We start from the raw sequence: 25,451 nt of genomic DNA, 5'->3' as shown, positions 1-25,451 counted from the left end.
AAAAAAACCTTAACTATTATTTAGATGTCTTTTAGGCATTCTATATCCATTTACCTTTGATCTTGGCCCAGACACAGCTGATTCCACAAGCTTTTTCCAGCTTTGTTCGTGGTTACCTTTAGCTATTTGGGCCTTTTATCTCTTCCTCCTCTAGAGAAATCTCCCCCATAAAACATCTGACATTACACGTGGCAGAAAGAGACAGCATCTGCTTTTGTGATTGCCTGGGTGAGAAAGTTCTGCATGGTGATTGCTTGTCCATAAAAAAGCAGAAATCTAGAGTGGGACGTACGACATTCCATAGGTTTAGTGTGAAAAGGACCAACTGGTACAATATAAAGAGAGACAATTTAGCCACCCTAAAAATGTGCATCTCTATGCAAATGTTGACTGCCATTATATCACAAACCGTATTGTACTTGGAAAATGAGCAGCTGGTTATACATTGTCTTTCTGTTTTTGCAATAGTCCACAAAGATGTTAGTTCGTGACTCTTTACAGAGAAAGAAATGAGGATGTTATTGCTAAAGGAAGTATTAGTTTCAGAGGGGCAAACATATGGCTAACATACACACAAACAAAACAAAGGCGCTCAGACTGCACAAATTAACCCTTTGACTCAGTGGGAGAGGAACAGTGAGTCAGACGTAGCCTCCCCTTTTCATTGGATCCTTTCTGAGGGTTCATAGGTAAAGGAGTGACTCATTTGAACTAGTTGTTGCTGGATTCTTGTCAGGCTGAGGCTTGGGAGACGGAATTACCCCTGATATTTGGCAGTAACTCAAAACCTGAACAACTGGCGTAGTGGGAATTTGGCTTCAGGCTGGAGGATATCCCCCTGGCCTTTTCCTTCAGTTCTTTCTGAGGTGGGGGTTCACTTGACAAAGTCCTGTGAAGATACTAGAGTACTGAAAAACATGGCTCCTGACATCAAGGAGCTTTGGTACAGAGAAGACTGAGGCTAAGCAGCACTGTTGCTGAGCACACTGAAATCAAAGTAGCGGGCCCAAGAAGGCAGTGAGGCGTTTGCTTAGAAGACTTTGTTTAAACCAGTCTGTTACTCCATTGCATGCAACGTTGGCCTTTTGTTTCCACCTCTTTTCCCACCCAGCAGCCTGGCCTAGCCAATAAAAACTAGAAATTAAACTGTGACTATATTGGTGTAATATGGCTGAATTTAAACTTAAGACCCTGGGACAGCTAGATAAACTCAGACATCCTTTCATTGGGTATTTACTTCGCAGTTTTCTCCAGGTAAGGCCTTGTTCTAGGCACACAGATGAATCAGATATGGTCCCCATCTCCAGGGATGTTATAGCCAGTAGAGGGAGGCAAACAAAACTGTGGTTAGAGTACATGGTGATAAATACAAAGCCAGAAGTATGCAGGGAGTGCCGTGGAAGCACATGGTGGGCCGTGCCAGGTTAGATGATGTGTCTAAGTCTTAGAAGATGAGGAGTGTGACAGAGACAGACATTCTAGACCAAAAGAATGGCATATGTAAAGGTTCAGAGGTGAGAGAAAAGCATGACGCTTCAGCAAGTAGCTACAGAGGGCTGAAGTTTAGCATTTGGATGAGGGCTGAGGGGAGAGGGGTAGGCCATGAGGCTGTGGAGATGAGAGCAGGAGCCAGAGGAGGAAGAACTTGAACTCCCTCCACAAAATCTGCAAGTTATGGGCCAACCACTGAAGAGTTTTAAGAGCTGAAGTGAAATGGTCACATTTGTCTTCTGGGGGTACCACTCTGTCAGGAGCATGGAGGGTTAATGAAGACGGAAAAGGAAGGCAAAGCTCAGGAAGGAAGCTGCTGTGGTCACCCTCGGGGCCCAAACTAAGGCAAGGACAAGGGCAGTGGGCTGGGCAGGAGAGGAGAAGAGAAGGAAATTCTAATTGGCTACGAAAGAGAGGTGTTGTGGATGACTTCCAGGCTTCTGCCGTGGGTGTGTGCGTGAATAATGATACTTGTCACCCACACGGGGCATGCGGAGGGAAGAAGTCTGGGAAAGGAAAGATAATGGATGAGTTTTAGATGAGCTGACTCACAGTGTGTCAGGGACATCCAAATGCAGAGGACCAGCAGCCTTCATCCCAACACTCGGGTCTGGGGCTCAAAGAAGAGAGACCGAGGGGTCATCGGTGAAGGTGTGAGTCGAAGCCAGTCTCTTGGGTGTAATCACTCAGTCAATAATCTGAGCAGAGCAGGGGCAATAGTCTGAGTGGAGCAGGGGCCTGAGAACTCCCAACTGTCAAGTCTGAGAGAGGCTGAATGAGAGGTGAGAAGATGGGAAGACAACTGGGAGAGGAGTACATTGCTTTAGAAGCCAGAAGAGAAGACCGTCTCCAGAAAAACGAAGAGATCTGCAGTGCCCATCGGCACATAGAGAGGTCAAGAAAGACAGAGTCAGAAAATGTCCCCAGGTATGACAAATTGGAAGTTGCTGGTGACCTAAAGTGAAAGCAATTGGCTGCAGGAGCAGAGATTATATCACACATCATTGAACAAATGGATAAGGCTTTGTTACAGTGCCACAAGGGACAGACCCCAGGATCCTGGTCTCTGGATATTGGTTTTAGGAAAAAAAAAAAAAATCTAGGCAAAACAGTTTACCTTGTTATAACAACGAGCAGCAAAAATACTTCATTGCCTATATATTTGCACATAATGCCATGCTAAACAGAGTGGAGGGAGAAGTAAGCACGGTTTATGCATTCATGGAGCATGAGTATCGAGACTCTAAAATTGAGTCAATTGACCCAAAGTAATCTTTTTTAAATGACTGTTTTCATAGAATGTGTTCTCACAGCAGAATTTCAACCACAAGATGCTTTAAAAAGATCCCAGAGAAGAGTTCTGTAATCCATTTGTAAAGAACTGTAATCCAATCTTGATAATTTATGGTAGTGTTTAACCCTCACTTTCACTAAGTCCTTTCTCATATCTCATTTCAACTTCTTCTGCTATATTTTTAGGGCTATCCTGTCTTTTCCTGACCTCAGTGGATAACAGATGGTTATCATCTTCTGTATATCAATCCTTTCCATACTTGCAGATGAATAATTTCCTTTCTGATACAGCCAGCCCAAAGAATTGATCTTGCAGAAAGCCAAGAAGAGGATTAACTAGTTAATGGACACTGTAGGCAGAGCAGGCAAGCACATGACAGCAAGTGTGTAATTAGAAAGAGACGTGTGCAAAACAGCATTACAGCTTGCAGCTGGTTTTATGCTTCGGTTGGTCTGCATGGACCTTTTGGTGCTTTCCATGTGAATCCCTTGATATTTGTATGGATGAACTCTCAAGAGGTTTGAATTTAATGACTCCTGAGTTGCTCCTCTTCTAAATATTCTATGGTTCCACATAGACCATTTTCCTTCCCTTGTCTTGGTTTGGAGGTATGTTTGCACAGGAGAACCTGATAAGGGCAATGCAGAAGAAGTGAGGTCATGAGCGCTTTCTTTGGATTTTGCTGGTAGAGATGAATAGTGTTTTGGAGCTGTTACTGGTGTGGTCAGCTCTGTACTGTTTCAGTTGGTCAAGGTTGAGTCAGAAATCATCAGAGCTATAATTAGTTGCCCTCTAGTATAAAGTAGAGGCCTCTCTGTTTCATTGATCTGCTTTATATACAAGGAGAAAATATTGATGCTTAGTTCTAAACTCATTCAGGGATTTGCAATCTAAGATTATTAAAGGAAAGCTCTCACTCCCTGGGACCATGAATATTTCCTAGTGACTAGAATTCGGCTGTGTTCAACACATGGATAGGTACCTATAGATGAGCTATGATTTCAAAAGCTTGGAGTACATTTACTTCTCAGGCACACAAATTATTCAACATGTGTGATATCAATTGTATATATTCCCCACATTTTTTAAAAAGAAGACTGAAATTGCTTTTCCTATTTCCAGGTAAAAATCTGTGCCTAAGAAAAAGTAAGATGGAGACATTAACTCTGGAACATTGTTTAAGTATTCCGATTCCTGTCACTGAGAAGGAAAAGTGTTAATGTAGAGAGATGGAGAGACCTTGATTTTTCTTCCAAAATCTACCACTGTGCAACTGTGAGCAAACAGTTCCCTTATACATTCTGAGGCTCAATTAACCCCAGCTTTAAAGCACTTCAGTTTCTTTAGGGATTATAAAGAGTGTTATTCATTCAAAATAGTTTTACTTGCTCTCCTTGGAAGTTACCAGAAAGTCGTCTACACTTGCCCAGGAGGGGTTGGGAGTGGGCTGGGGAAAGGAGAGGAAGAAACCTCAAGTAAGACAGGTAGTGCCAGGTCCGCTGAGAACATTCTGCAAGCACTTGCTGGTTGGTTGGCTAGTTTTCTGTTTTAAACTTCTCAGTCCATTGCTAATTTATGGTCCCCGAGTTTTGGAAGAGTTTGTGAGATAATGAGTTTCTCCCGCTGCTTTACTTACAGCTAACAAATCGTCTTCCTAGTCCCTGTACTCAGGGGACGAAGTCTCATGAAGCAGCATTATTAAGGCCTAGAGAAAAAAATAAGAGAATCAGGCCGTGTTCCAGAGGAATACACTTAACGAAGGGCCCGCACACGGTAGCTTTTGGGGATTGGAGGGTCTTGGGTCAACAGTGACCTAGCCTTTGGGTCCTTCATTAAAAGGACATCGGGGCCCAATACCTGATCTTTTCCCCACCATTTTCCGTTTAACACATCTAAATCTCACTTAATTTTCCTTGTGATTCCATACCTATATCAGAATACCTGCCAGCCTCCTCTTGTTTCCCCAGCTATTACCTCTGACCTGAGTCTGTAGAGGAGCTCTCTGTCCACATTGTGCCTCTGTCACCTGGGGAGACCTAACAAACCTGCACCCAGAACCCTTCCCCACAGGTTCCTGTTCCGTTGGACTGGGGTAGGGCCCCTGACATCAGTGTATGTTAAACGTGCTCCAGATGATTCTCCTGTTCACATAGGGCTGAGCCCCACTGCTTTATAACAGAGCCAGGTTTATTTATTTGTGTTTTTCTTATCAACTCATCCATGTGAGAAAATTTCAGGGGAAAAACCTAGACTACAAATGAATTATCTCTTCCTTTGCTTTCTCACCAAGACAAGCAGGGCTTTGTGTCTTGGAGCTCTGGGGCTTCTTTCACCCTGGGGTGGAGCTGAGACTTCTACGTCCCAAAGTGTCTCAGAGGTGAAAATGTGGGTGATCCTAGTGGGGAGTGGGCCCTGAGGCTTGCCCAGGGCGAGGTTAGGTGGCCAGTCCTAGGAAAGCCTTGCTTCAGAGGATGGAGGGAAGGGTCTGGGGGCTTAACAGGTCCCAGAGACCTGCAGCTTTGTCCCTGTACTCTGCCTGGGAGGCGGGGGTCCTCTGAGAGCCAAGATGCTGGCAGCCTGGGCGCTGTACCTGAAGCGCAGGACTTTACGGTCAACGGCCTCTGTGGCTAAGAGCAGTGAGCAAGCAGTGGGCAACTGGCATCAGATGAACCACACAGACTTGGACAGTGGACATCTTGGCAGCAATCTTGATTGACTGAAGACCAGCTGCTTTGCTCCAAGTTTCATGGAATACAGTCCATAAATCTCCTGGGATTATATGCAGCTGTAGGGAGGGAAAAGCTTCCCCAAATGTGACTGAGATTGAAATTCCTGCAAGTAAGGATTCAGAGCCAGATGTTACTGTATTTATAAAAAATAAAAAATAGGCAACATGGAGATTTTTTTTCATCAGGATAGTGAGTAAATTCTAGTCTTTATAACAAAAGGAATCCAGCAATCGGGCTTACATGAATTGACTAACCCCATCTCATGTGCTTTTAATTTTATTGGTTTCTTATTAGATTTTGGTTTGGCCAAGAAGAGCCCTGAGGACTTTTTCCTGCAGGAGGATACTCGCATTTTCTGAGCCTGTTCATAGAATGTAGTGGTTGGTCAGGGATATTTTATGTCAGGGCTTGGGGGCAGCAGTGTTGTCATAATGGGGTGGGGGTGGGGGGTCGAGTGAATGGCCCAGGGGTTTGAAGTTGTGTTCTCACTTGACATAACATTGACAGACAATTGGATATTTATCTTTTATTTAAGAAAAAGGCAGCCCCTCTTCAATTAGAGTCTTCTGGCCAAAGTACCCCCCCTCCCAGCACCAGCCCAAATAAGCTGAGAAATTGAAAAGCAGCATCCTAAATGGGAGTGGGGACTAACGCTACTGAGATGCTTTCTTCACCAAGGAGCCTTCGTATAGTGGGAAGAACGTGGGTTTTGGCATCACACAGAACTGGATTTCAACTGGCACTTAACTGGCTGTGATGGATTTTTGTATTCTGGGGACCTAGCAGTGCATGGTTATAGCAGGCACTTAAAGGAATGCTGAATAAATTAACGAATAATGGATGGACAAAAGAAATAGCCATCAGACTCCTTGCAGTCACTTAGCATAGCTGAGCCTACACCCAGTGTCATATCTATGGAATGGTATGGGGCAGCTTTTTCATTTTCCGTGCGTGTGTTTAAGGAGTATACGTTGGGTTTTTGTTGTTTAAGTCTAATTTCTGTTTCGTCTTATTAGGAAGTCTTTACGTCTAGCTGTTACATCATTTTTTCCCCTTTTCCTTCTTAAGTGCTAGACAATTATACTTTCAATGTCCTGATTTTTTACAACCTCTGCAAATGTCTGAAGGCAAATAGGAAGGGGTATGAGTGAGTGGACTTTGATTTTTGTTCTATTAGGTTGGTGCAAAATTAATTGTGGTTTTTGCAAATTTTTTTTAACCTTTTAAACCACAAGTGCTTTTGCACAAGCCTAATAATTTCTGTCCTTCCATTTTATTAAGGGAGCCTTAATGGCTCACCATGTCATCAGTATGAGACCTCTCACATTTTTTTTTTTTTCTTTCCAATTCAAAGGATCTATTGTCTGGCCACTCAGAAGTATGTATGATCTATTAATCATAATAGCAACTCAAACCAATAATCCTTTTATGGCTTAACCAAAGACACAAGAGGCAGCCCATAAGAATGAAAAGGATTCAGCGCTCACAGAGCCAAAAAGTTTATTCCCAGAGTTAGCCTAAGAAGGGGATGGGGGTGTGGGGTGGGGGGGGCATTTTTTAAATAGCTGGGAATCACGTGTTCTCTCCCTATCCCTCTAACAGAATAAGGTTTTGTTTGTTTGTTTGTTTGTTTGTTTCAATTCTTTACGCTCAGATTCACAGTCTGTTAGGCTGCTGCCTGGTGCAGATGCATCTTTCACCTGGCGGAGATACCAGGACACAGTGACGTCTCTGGGACGAAGGGGACCAAGAGAAAACAATAGTACTCAACTCAGATCTTTACCAGAGTTTTGTTTGCCCAAGAAACTAGTTTTCACCAATATTGTCTCCTGGCTCATGTAAATTTAGAAAGAGACAATTTTTTATTTTTTTTTAACTGAGCCAGCAGATAGAGATCTTTGGGGGCTGAAGAAGGTAAGGAAAGCTTACCTGTTTGCCTGCTCGAGCTCTTAGCTGCAGTCATCTCAGTCTCAGAAAAAGCAGCTTTCCAGCGGGGGAGTTCTGACAGGCTCACCAAAACTATTGCAGAAGGGGGAATCCCCCCCCCCCCCACAGCTGGACTAATAATAAAATGAAAAAATTGACACAAGACTAGATCAACAGGAGAAAATGCACATGGGAAAATCATCATAAGATGCTGAGATCATATAATAAGCCTCAAAGAAATGCTTGAACCAGGTACCCTTTACTACTATTTTAGACAAACAATGAATTTGTGAGAAATTGAGAGGACAAAAATAGTGCGCATCAGAAAGGAATCTAAGCAGGGTTTGTGCTTTGGTAGTAGTAGTAAAATCAGTAAAGGTATGACAAGGTTTGTTTACACAGGCTTTTTGACTCTGGATCTATCTTTTACCTCTTGTGGTTAGGTTGTCTACCAGCCGTTAGGAGCAGGGAGGCCACCTGTCATGGAGATTTATTTCCTGCATTTAGAGAGACAGAGGAGAGTCAGATCACTCTTCCTGCTCCCGCTGCTTCTCAGGTGATTTTAATTCCAAATAATCAATATGCCACATGGGGTGGCTTGCTCTGGGCCCCGATAATGGGCATACTGATAACTAGATGAGATTTTGAGGATGTTATGAATAAAAAGTGTTTCACCCGGTGCCTGGTGGGATCTCCTTATATTTGAATTGCCTGCTGGCACATGGCTTCCCTTAGTGCTGTTTATTCATGGTGTTCTGATAGAAAGAGCTTTGCTGAATTGAAATCCTCAAGTATGGAAAGTTGCTGCACACAACAGCTGACAGTTAAGCCCATGTTAGACTCTGAGAACTAAACCCTGAGTCCTGAGATAGGAGGATGTGTTGAGAATTCCTATCAGCAGAAACAGGCTTGGCTTTCAGGGGTCATCTGTCTCTTCCCTAGGTGTGCCTTAGCATCCCTGGTGTGGCTGGTTTTGATTCCTGACGTTTGCATTCTCTTGGTCTACAGTTTTTCTCTCAGATTTGACCCGCCTTCCTGATCCACTGTTTCTCCTACTAACCTTCATTCTTTTTATTCGACAAACATTTATAACGTTTTCCGGATGGTAGGCCTTAGGGATACAAGACACACGAGCTGGATGAGCAGGCTATACTCCTTGCCTACTAAGTAGAAGAATTCTGGTAAGAGGGCGTTTAGACAGGAAATCCAAGAGTTACAATACAGAGGGGGGAGTTCTCTGATAGAAACATATACACAGGAGCTCTTCCCGGAACTGAAAAGGTGTCAGACAGGAACGAGCAATAGCTCAAACATCCCTGTGTGTTACTCTACAGCTCAGATTCTTCTGGTCCTGTAATAGTCATAGCTCTGCAAACCACTGCAGTCTAAAGCCAGTGTGAGCCCATGTGTTCAACGAGATAGGAAGCCCCTGGAGGGCAGGTGCCCCGCCTGCCTTGTTCACAACTGTATGTTCGCCCAGGCCGTCAGACTGAGTCTGGCACGTCAGTAGGCACACAGATACTTATTAAATGAATGTGTGGCTTAGTTCTGAATGGAGCTGGGAGAAATGGATGAATTTTTTTTTTTTTTAAACTAGTCCTGGACAGTTCATAGGGCTTTGCGTACTATTAAATTATGAAAACACTTCTTTTGCCTTTAAGTGACCTGTTTACAAAGACCCATCTAAATATCAGCCCATACATTTCATTACAATTTACTAACTTCATCAAACATCCTTTTTTAGAAAGACACAGTGTTCCTTAGCTATTAGATTTTGCGTGGAAATGGCTGGATGCTTTGTTCTTGCCTTCAGATTTTACAACATATGTCAGTCAATTGAAGTGATTATGCACATATACAGAGTAGTTGAGTGCGTGCTACACGTTGGGTATTTTAGTTTTGGTTACTTTTTCTACAAATCTTAAAAGAGAAAATTCCAGAAAGTACTCAGTCTGAGGCACTGCCTTATACAAGTAGAAAGAATCTCAATACTTAGTTCATTCCCCAAAACAAAAGCAGGTGTGCCACTCCCCTGAGCATAGATACTGTTAGAAACCTGGCTAAAAGTGGGTGGGCTGTCACGGGTGTATTGCATGGCCCAGGGAAGGAGTCATGCCTCAACTCAGAAGCCAAAGATCCCAGAATCATTGATAAAAGCAAAGGAAGTTGACTTACAGATAAAGAATAGATCTAATAACATAAAAATGCAGGATTCAATGCACAATTCACCAAGGTCTCTCAGTAGTGCTATCGTGGAATCAGAATCAGAATCGGATGCTCTTTGTGTCTTTCTGGGGTCACAGTGATTTCAATTGCATCGAGATGGAGACACAGTGCGAACTTATCAGCATTTGTCATATGAACTTGGGAAGTTGAAGTGTCCTGGTCACCTCTCCTTTTTTAAAATTAGGTTCAAAGCAATGTTAGATCCAGAGACCCAGATTTTCCTTCCATAACTGTATTATTGACCTTTGCTGCCTCTTAGGTTAGATATGAACATTGTAATTTGCTTTAGTAGTCCCATTTTTTCCCTCATTCATCCTTCACCCTGGCTAATGTGCTTAAAGGAGAAAGAAACCAAAGTGGTATGTGCATACACGTATGTCTGATCACTCACCTGGCGTGTTCTCATTGGGTGGGAGAGACATATTCCAAATACAAACATTACAGTATTGTAGAAAACCTTTTTGTAGGAGCTGGAAGAAATGCAGGATTTTTTTTTTTTTTAAGAAAAAAAAACTTATGGGGCCTGAAATTCTTTGGTACCAACTAGGTCATTATTCTTCCATCCTATGAGAATAGAAAATGTTAACAAATTGACCATTATTTCTAGGAGAATATGTCATAGGTCACTGCATTATTCCATGTCGGATAGTGACATGTTCTATAGGAGAGGGAATTAATTGCCTATGTAAACCCTAATGCCTGGTTCTCTCCCTCATCAATTTAGGGAAAGCCTTATCCCTTTGCCCTCTTCCCTGCAAGTTCCAAAGGGACAAAGACGTGGGGGAGGCTGAGTAGATCTTATAATCAAGCCCCAAACTCTGCCTTCTTGGCACTGGGGAAAGTTATTCAGAGGGAACAGAACACTCCTTCTGGTTGCTGGAGCAGAAATGGTGCCCTACAGGCTGCAGGTGCCTCTTTTGTTTGTCAGTGCCCAGCATAAGTTCCCAAGAATTCTAGCTGAGACTGAGGACTGTTTGGTCACTTCCTGCAAAGGAATAAAAAAGCTTAATGAATTCATAACTTATTGTAGGCACTGTATTTAATAGGAAATAAAATGACTAGTCTGTCATTCAGTGACAACTTGAGTGCCTGTCATATGCCAGGCACTGGGAATACACTGGTGAGCAAACCAGTATCCATGAGGGTTACATTCTCTTGAAGGAGCAGAGTGATAAGAAGTATATATTCTTAGGTGGTAAATGCCAGTTGGAAAAGAAGGAAAGGTGGGAAGTGCAGTGGGAATGGGGTTGTTATTTTATATTGGGCAATCAGGGACGGCCTCTTTAATAAGGTGACACTGAGCAAATGCCTAAAGGAAGTGAGAGAGGGAGCCCTGCAGGTATCTGGGAGAAGAGCATTGTGGGCAAAGGGTTTGAGGGAGGGTCATGCTTCAAAAATTTAAGCTCCTAGAAAGAGGCCAGTGCAGCTGAAACTAAGCAAGTAAAAGACTGATAGAAGAGAAATTGTAGGCAGGAGGGCCTACTTTTAGAACTTCATAGCCCACAGGAAGAATTCGCCTTTGTCCTGAGTAAGACAGAAAGCCACTGGAGAGTTTTGAGCAGTGGAGAGACATGAATTCAGTTAGATTTTAAAAGCCTCCCTCTGACTCCTGTGTAGGGAAGAAATGTGAGTGGGAAACAAGTTCAGGGGTGATTGCAATAATCATGACAAGAGATGGCGGCATGAGCCAGGCGGCGGTGGTGGGGATGAGGCAAGGTGGGCCACTTGGCTGTATTTGAAGGTAGAATGAGTAGCATTTGTTGTGGATGTGAGATAAGAGGAAAAAAAGTTGTGAGCAACTTGAAGAATGGAGTTGCCATGTCCTGAGACAGAAAGGGCTACAGGAGAAACATACTTGGGAGAGATGGGGAGTCAGATGTTGGACACAGTAAGCTAGAGATGCCTATTGGACATCCAAGTAGAGCTGATGAATACGCAATTGGAGATAGAAGTCTGGAGCTCAGGAGAAGTGTATTCAAATTTACAAATGTGGGCGTCATTAATATACATGTGGTTTTCAAAGCCGTGAAACCAAAGGAACTCACCAAGGAGGGCTGTACAGGTAAGAGAACTCTGAGGAATAGTTCTGGACCACGAGTCCAGCATTAGAGAAGACAAGACGGCAATATGCCCGCCAAGGAGACTGAGAAGGAACTGCCGTTATGTAGTAGGAAAAAGCAAAAGCAAGTGTACCCTACAGCCAAATAAGAAAGTGTTTAAAGAAGGAAGGAAGGATAAATGATATCAACTTTGTCTCTTGGGATCCTGAAATTTCCATCTTACTGAATTTTACAACAGTCAATGAGTAGTAAGGAACCAGAAGTAGGAGCCATCCCTGGTTTTGGACAGACTTAAAAACAATGAGTTCCAAAGGTATCATAATGCTAACACCGAAACTGACAACAGCAATTGCAAAACCCTGGAGATGTCCCAGGGACACCGCACAATGCCAGCTTCTGAGGGTTGGACCATGCACTAGTCAGCCTCCTCCTCAGTCTAGAACCTTTAGCTTCATAATTTTAAAAATGAGTGCAAGAATATTTGTATGTCTCATAGGGCCATTGTGAAAGCAAACAGGTTATCATAGATCCCTTTATATAATCCCAGCTATTTCCATGTTGACATCCCAGATCCTATGAGTAAGAAAATGCAAAAGGATCTTTATTGCGCAATTTTGATGCATAAGCATTTGTGTTAATTTTATTAGTCGTTTTCAAAATACACAGTTCCGTCATTAAATTCACGGATATTTGTGCTTTTCTACTCAATGTTAGGCACTGAAGATTTATAGGGAAATGAGTGGTTCCTGCCCCCATGGAGCTTAGAGTCTAAGGAAGCAAATAGCCAAAATGATTGCTATTTAGATCACCAGTGTCATTAATCCTTGGGAAATATCTGTGGATGGTCTCGTCATCTCAAAAGCCCACTTATTTATTTATTTATTTGTTTGTTTTTAGTTAAATTTATTGGAGTAACATTGGTTAATAACAGTATATAATTTTCAGGTGTACAGGATTTCAATTTGTCATCTGTGTGTTCTAGTTCGTACTCCCCACCCTAAATTTAGTTTCCTTCTGTTACCATATATTTAACCGCCTTTATTCACTTGGCCTTCCCCCTACCCTCTTTCCCCTCTAGAAGCCACTATTGTCTTGTCTGTACCAATGTATTTGTTTTGTTTTGCTAGCTTGTTTCCTTTTGGGTAAAGCCTTAGAATGAGCGCTCTCACCCTTGTCATTACATATATTTAGTGTGGTATAGCTCTAACTGTATCAATTCCCTAAAATAGTGCCTGAGGTTCAAGATGAGTGGCTAGGACACATCTTCCTTTTTACAGCAATAAATGGTTATAGATTTTCCTCTGCAGTAATATCTGCACTTAAACATGGACCATGAAATCTGCTGGCCTGCATTCTGTTCCACGTACTCCCTGCTCACGAGCTTCTTGTCACTGGTGATGTGTAGATCTAACTATAGGGCTGTCACCAGCTGCCTAATGATCTACTTTAAATAGGGCTGTCAGCCATTTTGTTTTGTTCCAAAGAGTTCTTTGCAAATGACCCAGAGAGAAGAGGGAGAACCAAGGTGCCCCAGTCATCAACTCAGTGGTGGTAAACATGGTCATTCCGGCCCTTGGACTGTGGGTCAGGGTGTAAGAAAGAAGTATCAGGGATAGAATAGGCAAGCCCCATTCATTTTCAAGTTAAAAATTCTTTAGCTGAAGGAGGAGTATAGAAAGAACTTCATTTTGTCAGACATGATCTGTGATAATAATATGAAATCTAAGCAAAGGGAGCCAAAGGCTATATATTCTCGTTCCAGGACAATCACTCAACACCACCACAAGCTGAACCTATGACAGGAATAGCTAGCGCTTATGAACTACATAGCGTGGAGGGATGCTGACATATGATATACCTTGGATTTTAATCATTTTTCCCTCTCTGCTACAAGTTTTGGGATGATGTTCACTACTTCCAATGTTGTAGTCATTGGAAACAGAAAAAAAAAATTGTTTTATAGGATTTTCAGCTCTCTGGCTGTTCTCTTTGGCATTGTGCTCTGTGATTTGATTACTTTTCAGTGTTGTATGGCTATGTGAGAGACTGGGAGCTGTCTGTTTTTATTGACACCATCACCATGGGCCCTAGAGTCAGGAAGACATGAATTCAGACCTGTTGTTAAGGGCAGTCTCTTGGGCTAAGAGAGACAGTTTAGTGCCATGGTGCAGAGGACTGGCGTAGGTTCAGATAGTCATAGGTTCAAGGTCAGGATCTATTACTTACATGCTGTGTGGTGCTAGGCAAGCTAATTAACCTCTCTGTGCCTCAATCTCTTTATCTGCAAATAGAGTATATTAATACCAACCTTATAAGGTATTTGTAAGGATTATACTGAAATGCTGTAGTGGCACATAATGTCTGTTCATTAAATATTCATTCATTAAAATTGCCTAATTCCTCTGAGCTTTGGTTTCCTCATTCTGATGATAGTTGTATTGTCGTGAATGTTAAATTAAATAATCTAGGGGGAAATCTCAGCAGTGTCTGGTATAGAATGTATAGTTGATATTATTATCAATAATAATAATTAAGCAACAGAAACTAGAAACTTTTGAAATGGACCCCAAAGCCTCATTATTGCTTATTACTCATTATTTTTTTATGTCAACATCTGTCCTTTCTTTTCTTTTTTTAATTCAGTTCTGACTTGTCAGTAAAACAGTGACCCTTTCTACAAAAACTATTGTTATATGGCTCAGAGTACAGAAATCTCTTTTTTTCATTTGATTCCATGTCCCAATCTGTCAACATGTGTTTACCAAACACATTACGTTCCCGATTTGGATGAGGAAGCAGTTTCCTGTGCTACCAGAGTTTATAATTAACTCAGGTTACCAGGTAAAACCCCACCCATTCACTAAATGACAGTTGGGTATGTAACATGCCTAAGGCACCACGCTAGTGAGGACTCTGACTGGTGGAAACGTGAACCAGATGTGGACTCTGCCTTCAAGGGGTCCAAAGGCAGCTGAGAGGAGTGGGGGAGAGAGCATGGATACAGACGACCTGGACAGCATCCCAGCTGTCCCCCTTGCCACCATGCGACCTTAGGCAAATTACTTAACTGTTCTCTACAGGGGCTCCTCATTTGTCCCATGGTCATAACAATAGCACCTACATCATAGTGCTGATATGAAGCTTAAAGGGGTTATTGTACATAAAGTACAGTGCCTGTCAGGCAGAGGTCAGTAAGTGGTAGCCTTTTCAAATTATGTAATATGGTGGGGGTAAGGCATGCCTATAAATAACCATCGTGCAAAAGTATGGTGATAGTGCTATGAAAGTTCAGGGAGAAGGGAGATTACTTGGGCTTCATTAAAGAATGTGGTATTTGAGATAAGTTTTGGAAGAGAGGTAATACATGAATATGGAAAAATAGGGCAAATCGGGGCAGCTTTAGAATGAGAGACAGCATGAGTAAATGCATGGAGGTGGAGGAGGCCCAGGAACTCTGCAGGGAAGATGGGGAAATAAGTTGGGAAGGAAGGTGCTCTGATGCTAGCTTAAGAAATTTGTATTTGTTATGTAGACAGTGGTGGGAGAGCCATTGTGGATTTTCAGCACGCAAATGATAAGGTCAGAGCTGGGCCTCTGGTAACAGACCAGAGGAATAATACTCTGGTGCTGTAACCCTCTGGTCTTGGTCTCTAGACCGCCAGTCTCTCCTTCCTCTGGCCCATTTGCTATAGGATGAGGGGGGTGAAGACTCAGAGACAGGAGATGATGATTTCTGAGCCTGTGTTGCCAAGAGGTTGGCTGTGTCATTAACAAACCTCGGGACCATAAAAGCAGATTGAAAAGGAAGCCTTTTGGTGCATTTGGGGCGTGTTGAGGTGTTGAGAAGTCTATGGATAAAATTAGGAATAGGTGGAGGTCTGGAACCCTGGAGTACCACCAGGTTGGAGGTGAAGATGGCATAACAACTTCTGAGAATACAACTGGAAGCCTCAAGAATGGATGAGATTGCTAAAGAAAAAGAACCAAACCCTACCCTTGGGCAATCTTATATTTACAGACGGCAGGAGACAGAGAACATGACAAAGCTCCATCATAAATGCAGGAAAACTAGGAGACTACAATGTTGAATAAAGGAATAGGGGGGGTTCACGAGGGAGCATTTTATGGAGGCTGGACAGTAAGGTAATAGGAATGAAGGAGAGAGCAGCCTAGAGTTGGAGGAGAGAACTCAGCTGGGTGGGGGGTGCTTTAAAAGTCAGGCAGGTAGAAAGCCTTTGTGATCTTACAGATATTATTTCCTGGGGACTTAAGCAATTCGCATGCCTCACTGTTAAGGACGGAAGAAGACAGATCTCAAAGATCTGACCATTACTGATTATTGTGCCTTCCAACCTAGCACTTTCTTCTCTTTAGTTTGTCTCTCTTTTCATGTTGATGGGAAGTGTGGTTATTTGATATTGACTGAGTTGAATCTGCTGTGAGCCCTATAAAAAAAGGAAAATTTTATGGTCTTGTTCAAATGAGCTAAAAATGGATTATAAAAAAAGACATAAATTTTTAGTGGAATAAAACCTCAGTTATGTTATTTTCTCTAGGAAATAATGGAGATGGCAGTGCCTTCTAGGAACTGGAAATCTTTTTTTTTTTTTTTTTTTTTTTTAAATGACTTCTGACATGAAGACAGTCCCTTGGCGCCCCCAAATTGAAATTATTTTTTTATATATATTTTTAACAATTTTCAATTACGGTTAATATACAATGTTTTTTTATTAGTTTTAGGTGTACAAAATAGTGATTAGACATTTATATACCTTACAAAGTGATCCCCCAATAAGTCTTATACCCATCTGATACCATCCATAGTTATTATAATATTATTGACTGTATTCCTAATGCTGTACTTTACATCCCCATGAAGGAACTGGTAGTCTTGATGGAGAGCGAGAATATCGATAGAAAGAGAATGAGAAAGCAAGAAAGTGAAGATTGGGTTCACAGAGTAAGATGGTCTAGTTTGGGAATTTAGAATTAGAATTGTTCTAGACAATGTTCGTGATAGTGTGTTACCATAGTAGAGTGGAAGTAATTAGGTCAAGGTGTTTGCTTTGAATAGCTTGTCCACATTCCACATAAGCCTTGAAGTTGCTCAAGATGATGGCGAAAGTGGAGTGGAGAAAGGCCATGAGCTGGCCTTTCAGCCATCAGCTCCATTCTCACCCTATTTACAGATCTTATAAAACCTGGTGTACTCAGTAGTATCCTGGCAGAATGCTTTGTCATTAGCAGGTGGTCAATAAATGTGTGTTCAAGTCACACCAAAATTTTTATCAGATTTTTTGATTGTCATTAAATGTCAGATAAGGGGTGGGAGATGTATCTAGGCTGTTGATAAGCTGCCAAAGAAAATGTGGAGATTGACTGTCACCTAGCTCAAAATATAAGAGTTTTTGCACCAGAGTAAAAGAGGAATAGTCTGAATATGGCACTGGAATACGTGGGGAGAACGCGAGCTTGTGGGGAGAGGAGATACTAAATGTGGCAGCGTTTGCAACCTCCAATTAAAGGGGCTCCCTTGGAAATGGTATTCTCTGGAATTCCCAGGCTTGATTTAAAGCAAAGAGAGGAAGGAAAAGAGATAAGGAGGGAAGAAAAAGCACATCAATACAGGAATGAGCAAACGAGGTAGGGCTGGTAACTGGAGGAGCTTGTGTTCTGTGTTTTCTAGGGAGTGAGAAGTAATGAGACGGGTTGAATTAACTCATCTCATGATTCCATATGGAACTTCAGTGCAAAGATTTCAGTGTCAAGCAGTCGAAGGCTCCAGATGTCTGTCTGTTGAAGGTTTGTGGAGATCATAGCTGCTGTCTGGAGTGAAGGCAAGTACAAGCTGCCACTCCAGGTGGTGTCTGCAGCCAGGTCAGCATGGAGCATACAGTTCCAGACAGCAGGTGGAAAAAAGTGCAAGTGTCTGGAGAGGGTAAATCTGGCTCCGAGTCCCACACCCTTCTGTGTGTCACTCAGAGTGCTGGCCTAGGAAAGCGCTTGTGCTGGGCTGCCCTTCAGCACGTGGTTATTGGGCAAGGGGCGGTTCATTTATGGCATTAGTTGATTGGCAGCCTAGGTCATGAGGAGGTGAATTATAGGACAGGAAAATTTCAGAAGACAGAGACTCGGAGGCAGCTAGTGCAAGGTCAAGCCCTGGGCACCTTTCGGGGGTAAGGGCTGGGAAATGCGATCATGGAAAGAGACTCCAAGACAAACATGGAAAACTTTTTTGACTTTCACCAGATCATGAAAAGTCTGGTTCATAATCATTCTCCCATGATTTCCAAATACCTGTTTTTCACTGGTGAATTCTATGTAGGTGGAAGACATGTAATATTTCTCAATAGGGGGTCCTCTTGACAGTTGGGACCGAAAAATTATGTTTGGAAGCCTGCCTCTTGCCATACAGTCCATTTAACTTGTGAGGCCCTGGTTTTGCAATGTTATGTAGCACCCCTCACTCATTCTGATAACTGGGAGTGCCCCCCAACCCTGCCTGTGCCCCTACAGGATCTGGTGGAGACTCCACCTGGGGAAAAACTTCATTCCATTCAGAGATTTCGCTGAGCTCATGTTTTGAAAGCAGTGCTATTCTGGAGTTTCCGTCGGTCTCAATTCTAATGAAGACCATGAATTCTGACTTTACTCTAAGCAGAGCCTTTGGAATTTATTACTAACTCAATTTAATGGTGAACAGTGACATTTCAATGCTAGTAAAAGTGTGGAGCTTTTCTTCTTCCTCTCGGTCTTCTTTTTCCGTCTGTGATTGGTGGCTTCTCACATTTCCCTGTAGCCGCTGACCAATCTCAGGGCAGCGGCAGACATCTTTGGTGGAGTCTGTTGCTACTGAATCTTTTAAACTTCCCACCAGGTGGAAGGGTTTTATTTTTCCATATGGCTAGGTACACTGCAGACACCATTTAAGAAAAACCCCATTTTTATTTAATCTACCTTTTCAATACTCTGGGACAAACACTAACACCAGGGGACATGGGCATCAGACGGGAGCAGGAGAGTGATTGCTAAGGAGGAAGCCCAACTGGCTCTTCTCCTTTAACTTAAATGCACCTGGAAATCTTTCTGGTGTTTGACGCCCAGAGTCAAGTGATGGTGGATAGAGGGCATGTACTGAGAGACTGGAGGAACAAGGAGGGAGGAGTTGGTGAGGAAAGTGTTCTCCTCCCAGCCTCAGGCAGGGTTGTGCCAGAGGTGAGCATATTAGTGTAAATGGAAATCAGCCTCGTATCTGTACTATCAACAAGAGGATTGTCATTCCAACAAAGTCTCTGAAATGTTAGGAGGCTGCTTTTGGGGATGATGCATAGGACAGCTTCCCCCTCCTTGGGAATTCAGAATGACTCTTCTACTTCACTTCCAACTCTTCCTTCCGATCTGAATCCTCTAGGTGTCTTTCCATCTTCCTTTCCCATGTGTCTAAAACTCATCTCCTGTTACCCTCCGGGTTCCTTCTGTCGTCGCTGGTAAATGTGCTACATATACCCCTCCCCGGACAAAACATGGCTTTTGCCTCCTCCACTCCCCAACCCTAAATGGTCTTTCTTTCCACGCCTCCTGCCTCCCTGTGGTCTGTTGTGTTCTCTGTTCCCTCAATCACACCTTATTGTTTTATTTCATAGCTGGAGAGATTGCTAAGGTTTGCTTTCATGTTCATTCAGTGTTATCATTATCTGCTCACCTGGGTTGTGTGCATTGCATACATCTCTGAAGTGAGGCCCATGCCGTACGTGTATGCAGTGTGTCCACGCCATATACTTGTTCCCAGGAGCCCCATATTCAGACTCTACCTCCAGGGAGGAGCTCTGTTATGTCACGTGAATATGCATACAGGCGTGTGAATAAAAATGTCTCCTTTATCTGTATAATATTCAAAAGCACGTGCCTCTCCACGTACCCGGTAAAGGTACAGCAAGGTGACTCCGGGACCTGGTTCTGCATGTGGAGGCAGGCCCTGGCTGCTCACATTTGTGTCTCTGTTTCCCTGGCAGGAAGATGAAGTGGTTCTCCAATGCATCGCGAACGTCCACAAGGAACAGAGGAAGTTCTGCCTGGCAGCCGAAGGGCTTGGGAATCGCCTGTGCTTCCTGGAACCCACGTCAGAAGCCAAGGTGAGATGGATTGCCTGCCCTGCCCTGTCCCCCTCGGCCTCCCAAACAGTCATTTAGGGGACGGGGCTGTTGGACGATGGTGAGGAAGGTGATGAGTGAGCAATCTGGAAGGATATATTTATTTTTATTATATGACTTTCAGGCGAACAACATTATAATTCGACATCTATGTACACTGCCAAGTGGCACCTCCAAAAGTTGAGTTTCTCTCCATCACTGTCCAACTGACCCCTTTCACCCCTTTTGTCCAGCCCCCAGCCCCCTTCCCCTCTGGTGACCACTGATCTGTTCTCTGTATCTATGAGTTGGTTTCTGTTTTGTTTGTTCATTTAAAAAAAAAACACACAAAAAAACAAAAAAACAAGGAGGATCTACTTAGTTTTAAAATAGGAAGCAGATCAGATTTAAAACATCATTCTCCCCAGCCCAGGGAACCCAGAGCCGTGTGAAGAGGTAGAGGGGCTTGCCTGTCAGTGTTCACCAGGACACAGGGCCAGCATGGAGGTCACGGCCAGCCTTCATGCAGAAGGTTCTTTTAATACTCTCAGAGCACCTTTTCTTATTGTTCATTCCTAGAAATCTGAGTGCATGTCCTTAATGCCCAGCTGTCATTTATTGCTCCGGGACTCATGTGCTTGGGCTTATTTCGCAGCGAGCACACCGTTTTGAGTTCCAACTGTGCTGAGGTTATTGGAACTATCTGCCTGCTGTGACCTGGGGATAGAGAGGAATATTTGCACGTTCTCTGCCTATGTGATGACATGGAATGGCGTATCTCTTCAGCCAAACTTTTCTTCCTTCATTATCGGACGGTTTCTGCTTTTCATGATCTGTATGTCAAGTGGATCTGTGTGCTCAGCCTTCTCAAAGTTCTTAGCAGTCCTGGCAAGATGCTTGTATCAGTCAGAGTTCTCCAGAGAAACACAACGAATAGGATCTCTCCCTCTTGATAGATAGAGATGGGAGGGCAGGCGGGCGGATGGATGGATAGATTCATGTTTATTTATTTTAAGGAATTCATTCATGCAGTTACAGGGGCTGGTATGTCTGAAATCTGTAGGTCAGATCAGCTGGAAGTTCAGGCAGGAGGTAATGGTATCTTGAGGCAGATTCCCCCCCCTCAGTTTTTATTCTTAAGGCCTTCAACTGATTGGGTGAGGCCCACCATATTATCAAAGGTGTCATCATCTTTAAAGTCAACTGATTGTAGATGTTAATAACATCTACAAAGTATCTTCACATCAAAACCTAGATTGTTATTTGATTAAACAACTGAGTACTGTAATCGAGCCAAGATAACACATAACTAACCATTACACCCTCCAAGCTCAATTTTTCTCACGGAACCTTTTTGTTAATCAATCAGAAAACATTTTCCAATGGGACCAGCTGATTGGCATGTCATTTCGCTGCATGAGCATCCCACCACAAACACACATGCAGAGTTTGATGCAATCCTAGAACACCATATGTGCACACACCATGTGATGGCCGCATCTCCCAGAAGGCCCTCTCCTCTCATCACTCACCCTCTCATGTAAGGCACTGATCCATGAGTACAAACATCCGTCAGTGGCACATAGGGCCAGTACCAGTAGGACAGAGTCACATTAAAATAAATGGCAGGGCAAAGAGACAAGGAAGGCTTTTATCTTTTTAAAGGTCTTAGACTTGATTTCCCTGAGGTCCTTTCTCATTTGCTTTTGTTCTTCGCTGGGTATTTTTCTTTTCATTCCCAGCAGTCTGGGTTAATAGGAAGATCATTAGATTAGAAGTCAAGAAGTTAATTCTCAACCATTAGCTTGTCATGTGGCCATGAGCAAGTCACTCAGCCTCGTCTTCAGTTTTCTCATCTGCAAGATGACGTGTAGCCTGATGCAGTAGAAAGAGTGTTGACCTGAATTAGAAACCAGTGGTACCATTTTCTAGTCATTCATTGAGTGGGACATGCGACAGTGATTTAGGGCACAGGCTCTGGGGCCAGACTGTCAGAGTTTGAATCCTGTATCCACCACTCACCTGCTAAGCCAGAAGCTTGAGCAAGGTACCTCACCTTTACTACCTAGATTGTCATAGTATTAAATGAGTTAATACATGTGAAGTGCATAGCACTTGTCAGTTGCCTAGCACATTGTAAACGCTATATAACCATGGGCCATGATGATTTAATCTTACCTAAACTAGATCACCTAAAACAGATCAAAAACAACTATATATCATAACTTAAGAATGCTTTGTATCCCCGAGTTATAAAAATAATCGGTCATGGTTATTAAAAAATTTCATATATGTGGTTCTGTTGGTGGACTTTTGCTTCCTGGAGTAAATGTTCAGGAGTAGAAGTAATGGTGTTAGGAATATGAAGGGTATTTTTTTAATTTACAGTGAAAAATTTTTATGTTTGGAATTAGCCAGCTGGACACAGTTTAGATGATCCCAATTTTGTTGGCAATATCTAAAGCATCATAGTCAGGAGCCAGTCGAACAAGTGCCTTCTTTTCATCATCAGGCCTGATGAGGGTGTTGACCTTGGCTGTGTCAATGTCATAGAGCTTCTTCCCAGCCTGTTTGATCTGGTGCTTGTTTTGGCCTTGACATCCACAATGAACACAAGCGTATGTTGTCTTCTATCATCTTCATGGCTGACTGGGTAGTCAGGGGGAACGCGCTGATGGCACAGTGGTGAAGCTTGTTTTTCCTGGGGGCGCCCTTCCCAGGATATCTGGGCTGCCTTGGGAGCGCAGTGTCTTGGGCATTCGGAAGGTGGGTGACGTCCAGATCTTTTTCTTTTTCTTTTTTTGTGGCTGTGGACGCCCTTCAGGACTGCTTTCTTTGCCTTCAAAGCCTTTGCTTTGGCTTCAGCTTTGGGAGGGCAGGGGCTTCCTTCTTCGCTCTTGGTGCCATCTTTGTAGGAGCATAAAGCGCATTCAACTGCTTTCCCAAAAGGATACAGGTGGTGTGCCCACTATAATTTCATGAGCATATGTCTCTTTTCTGCGTAGTATGAGGAAAGCGCACCATAAGAGCTCTTCACAGAGAAACAGGGTCAAGTTCAAAGAAAGGCTAGGGTAGGTATTCAAAATTTCCTGTTGCCATTCCTGGGAGCAGACCGCTAGATGAACCCATTTTCTGTGGCTTCAGCATTTCCTGCAGTCAGCTATAGCTATGCACACATCCCTTCTGGCCTGTCCCCTCACTTTTCCCTAAATATTTCACCAAATTTTCTACTATCCAATTTCACAGCTAGTTGTGCTGTTCTTAGATTCTTTGAAGCTAACATAAATCATGCAAGGGAGTAAGAAGATGTATTCCCAAGCCTGGAACTGGACATGAGGCACAGGCATCAAATACCACTCTTACCAGGCAGCTATAGAGCCAAACGGTGCCTTTGGAGTTTCCTTATCAAGTGTATTTCAAGCTAGATGAGACACAGAGATAGAATTGAGATGCACTCTAAGGAGAGGACAGACCTTAGAGAAAGAAGATATGACATAAGGTACTCAAAATATATTTTTAGTGTACAAGCCCTGAGGAAAGGAAGTCATATTGAAGTGAGGGTAGAAGAATAAGAAGCAAAAGTATAAGACTATCAACACTTGCTGTAGACAGGGGTACTCTTTAGAACTTTGGAGAGCTCTTAGGACTTTGGTTCCTGCATGCCATGGCCTACCCTTCTTTGAAGGTCTCCTAAAACTGCAGATATTAGCTAATGGAAGCACCATTATTCAGCATCCCTTTCAACTAAGCACAGCTTAGCACAGGAATTGAAAGGCATCCTGTTTTGTCTGAAAGACTCAGAATTACAACCAGGGACCAGGAAACATGGAGAAGAAACATTGTGTCTTTATTTATAATAGCAGCATATGTTTATTTACTGTCATTTTTAAGTAGAAAGTGTGTTCCCAGGAACCATAATTTACAACTTTTCTAATTTTCCTCTAGTTCTTTCTCTCTCTATATATATATGTATATATATATATATATACACACATAAATATATATATACATACATATATACACACATATATATACACACATATATATAAAACACATATTATACACATATATCATACACATATATATGATACATATATATTATAAACATATATATTATACACATATGTATTATACACATGTATATACACGTACGAGGTCTGACAATTAAGTTCACGAATTTGTTGCAACGATGTTGCTAACCTTTTGTGATATCAGAGGGATTACTCATTACGAATTTGTACCAACTGGACAGTTAACCAACTTTATTATTTGGAAGTGCTGAAAAGGCTGCAAGAAAAAGTTAGATGACCTGAACTTTTTGTCAACAGTTCATGGCTCTTGAATCACGGCAATGTACCAGCTCACACAGCAACACAGCACTGTCTGTGAGGGCGTTTTTGGCCAGTAAACAAATAACTATTGGAACACCCTCCCTACTCACCTGATCTGGCCCCCAATGACTCGTTTCTTTACCCGAAGATAAAGGAAATATTGAAAGGAAGACATTTTGATGACATTCAGGACATCAAGGGCAATACAACAAGAGGTCTAATGGCCATTCCAGAAAAAGAGTTCCAAAATTGCTTTGAAGGGTGGACTAGGCACTGGCATAGGTGCATAGCTTCCCAAGGGGAGCACTTCAAAGGTGATCGTAGTGATATTCAGCAGTGAGGTATGTAGCACTTTTTCTAGGGTGAGTTCGCGAACTTAGTTGTCCTGCCTCGCATATGTGTGTATCGTCTGTTTTGTATCTGCAGTGCCCATCAGGCATCTTGAGTTCCCCTTAACATCCAGACTCATGACTCTCATCGACCACGTGGCACAGTCTGCTCAGTAGGATGGGAACCGTGGCTTGCCTGCTGGGAGGTGTCAGGCAGTCCTGCAGGAATCCTTATAGTGGTGCAGGGGTTGGCTTCTGAATCCCCCACCCCAGATGACGGGTCAGATGCAAAGAGACGAGGTCCACGTCAGGCAGGTGTAATAGTCACCCTGACTTAAAAGCCTCGTGTCCCACGGGAGCCAATGTCTCTTTTAACAGCTCTACAGTCATAGCTTTGGGGCTCCCCACAAAGGACCACTGCAGCTACAAGTCTCCACACTTGGGAATTGCAAAGATATGGCTTCCTGTCAGGTGTCGGTAGTCTTTCCAGTCCAGATGCAGGATACTCATCAGGGTTCATTTTTGCCATAAGCAGTGCTCACTAATAGCATAATTAACGTATCGATTTTATCAGGCTGTCCCCAAAACAAAACTGAGCAGCTAACCGAAGGTCAAATTCTCATGCAGAAGGAGAAAAGAATTTCGTAAGCCTGTATCCCACAGTAATCTTCACTGATAACAGCTCTTTAACTACTGTAGCCTTGTCAGATGTTTGTGGAAGCCCAGTACCTTTCCAAATCCTGACTTCCATCTCTTTAATTATAGGTCATCATCAAAAAGTAGGAAGAATGTAGGAACATTTTGTTTAAAATCAGTTCAACAGACCAAGATTCCTTTGTTTCACTGATTTTAATGATGATGAAACTGAACTTGGAGAAGTGAAACAGCTTACCCTAGTGCCCTTCAAAGGTCAAGGGCACGTGTAAAGTCTGGCTC

The 25,451-nt window shown here is 42.8% G+C and overlaps 1 protein-coding gene across 9 annotated transcripts in view; it reads left to right on the top strand.

Moving 5' to 3' along the window:
• The window catches only part of RYR3 (ryanodine receptor 3), a 481,902-nt gene that overhangs the window by 127,708 nt on the left and 328,743 nt on the right, over positions 1-25,451 (top strand). For all 9 annotated transcript variants that reach the window (XM_088797123.1, XM_088797126.1, XM_088797122.1 and 6 more), the window contains exon 2: positions 19,739-19,858. In XM_088797123.1, coding sequence (XP_088653249.1) covers positions 19,739-19,858 — 120 coding nt within the window. The remainder of the gene's footprint in view (positions 1-19,738; positions 19,859-25,451) is intronic.

This window comes from Rhinolophus sinicus, chromosome 3 (assembly GCF_057876585.1).
Source record: "Rhinolophus sinicus isolate RSI-liver-muscle chromosome 3, RSI-T2T, whole genome shotgun sequence".
NCBI classification, from domain to species: Eukaryota; Metazoa; Chordata; class Mammalia; order Chiroptera; family Rhinolophidae; genus Rhinolophus; species Rhinolophus sinicus.
Note: the sequence above shows the minus strand (reverse complement) of the source record. Positions and strands in the feature narration are given on the sequence as shown.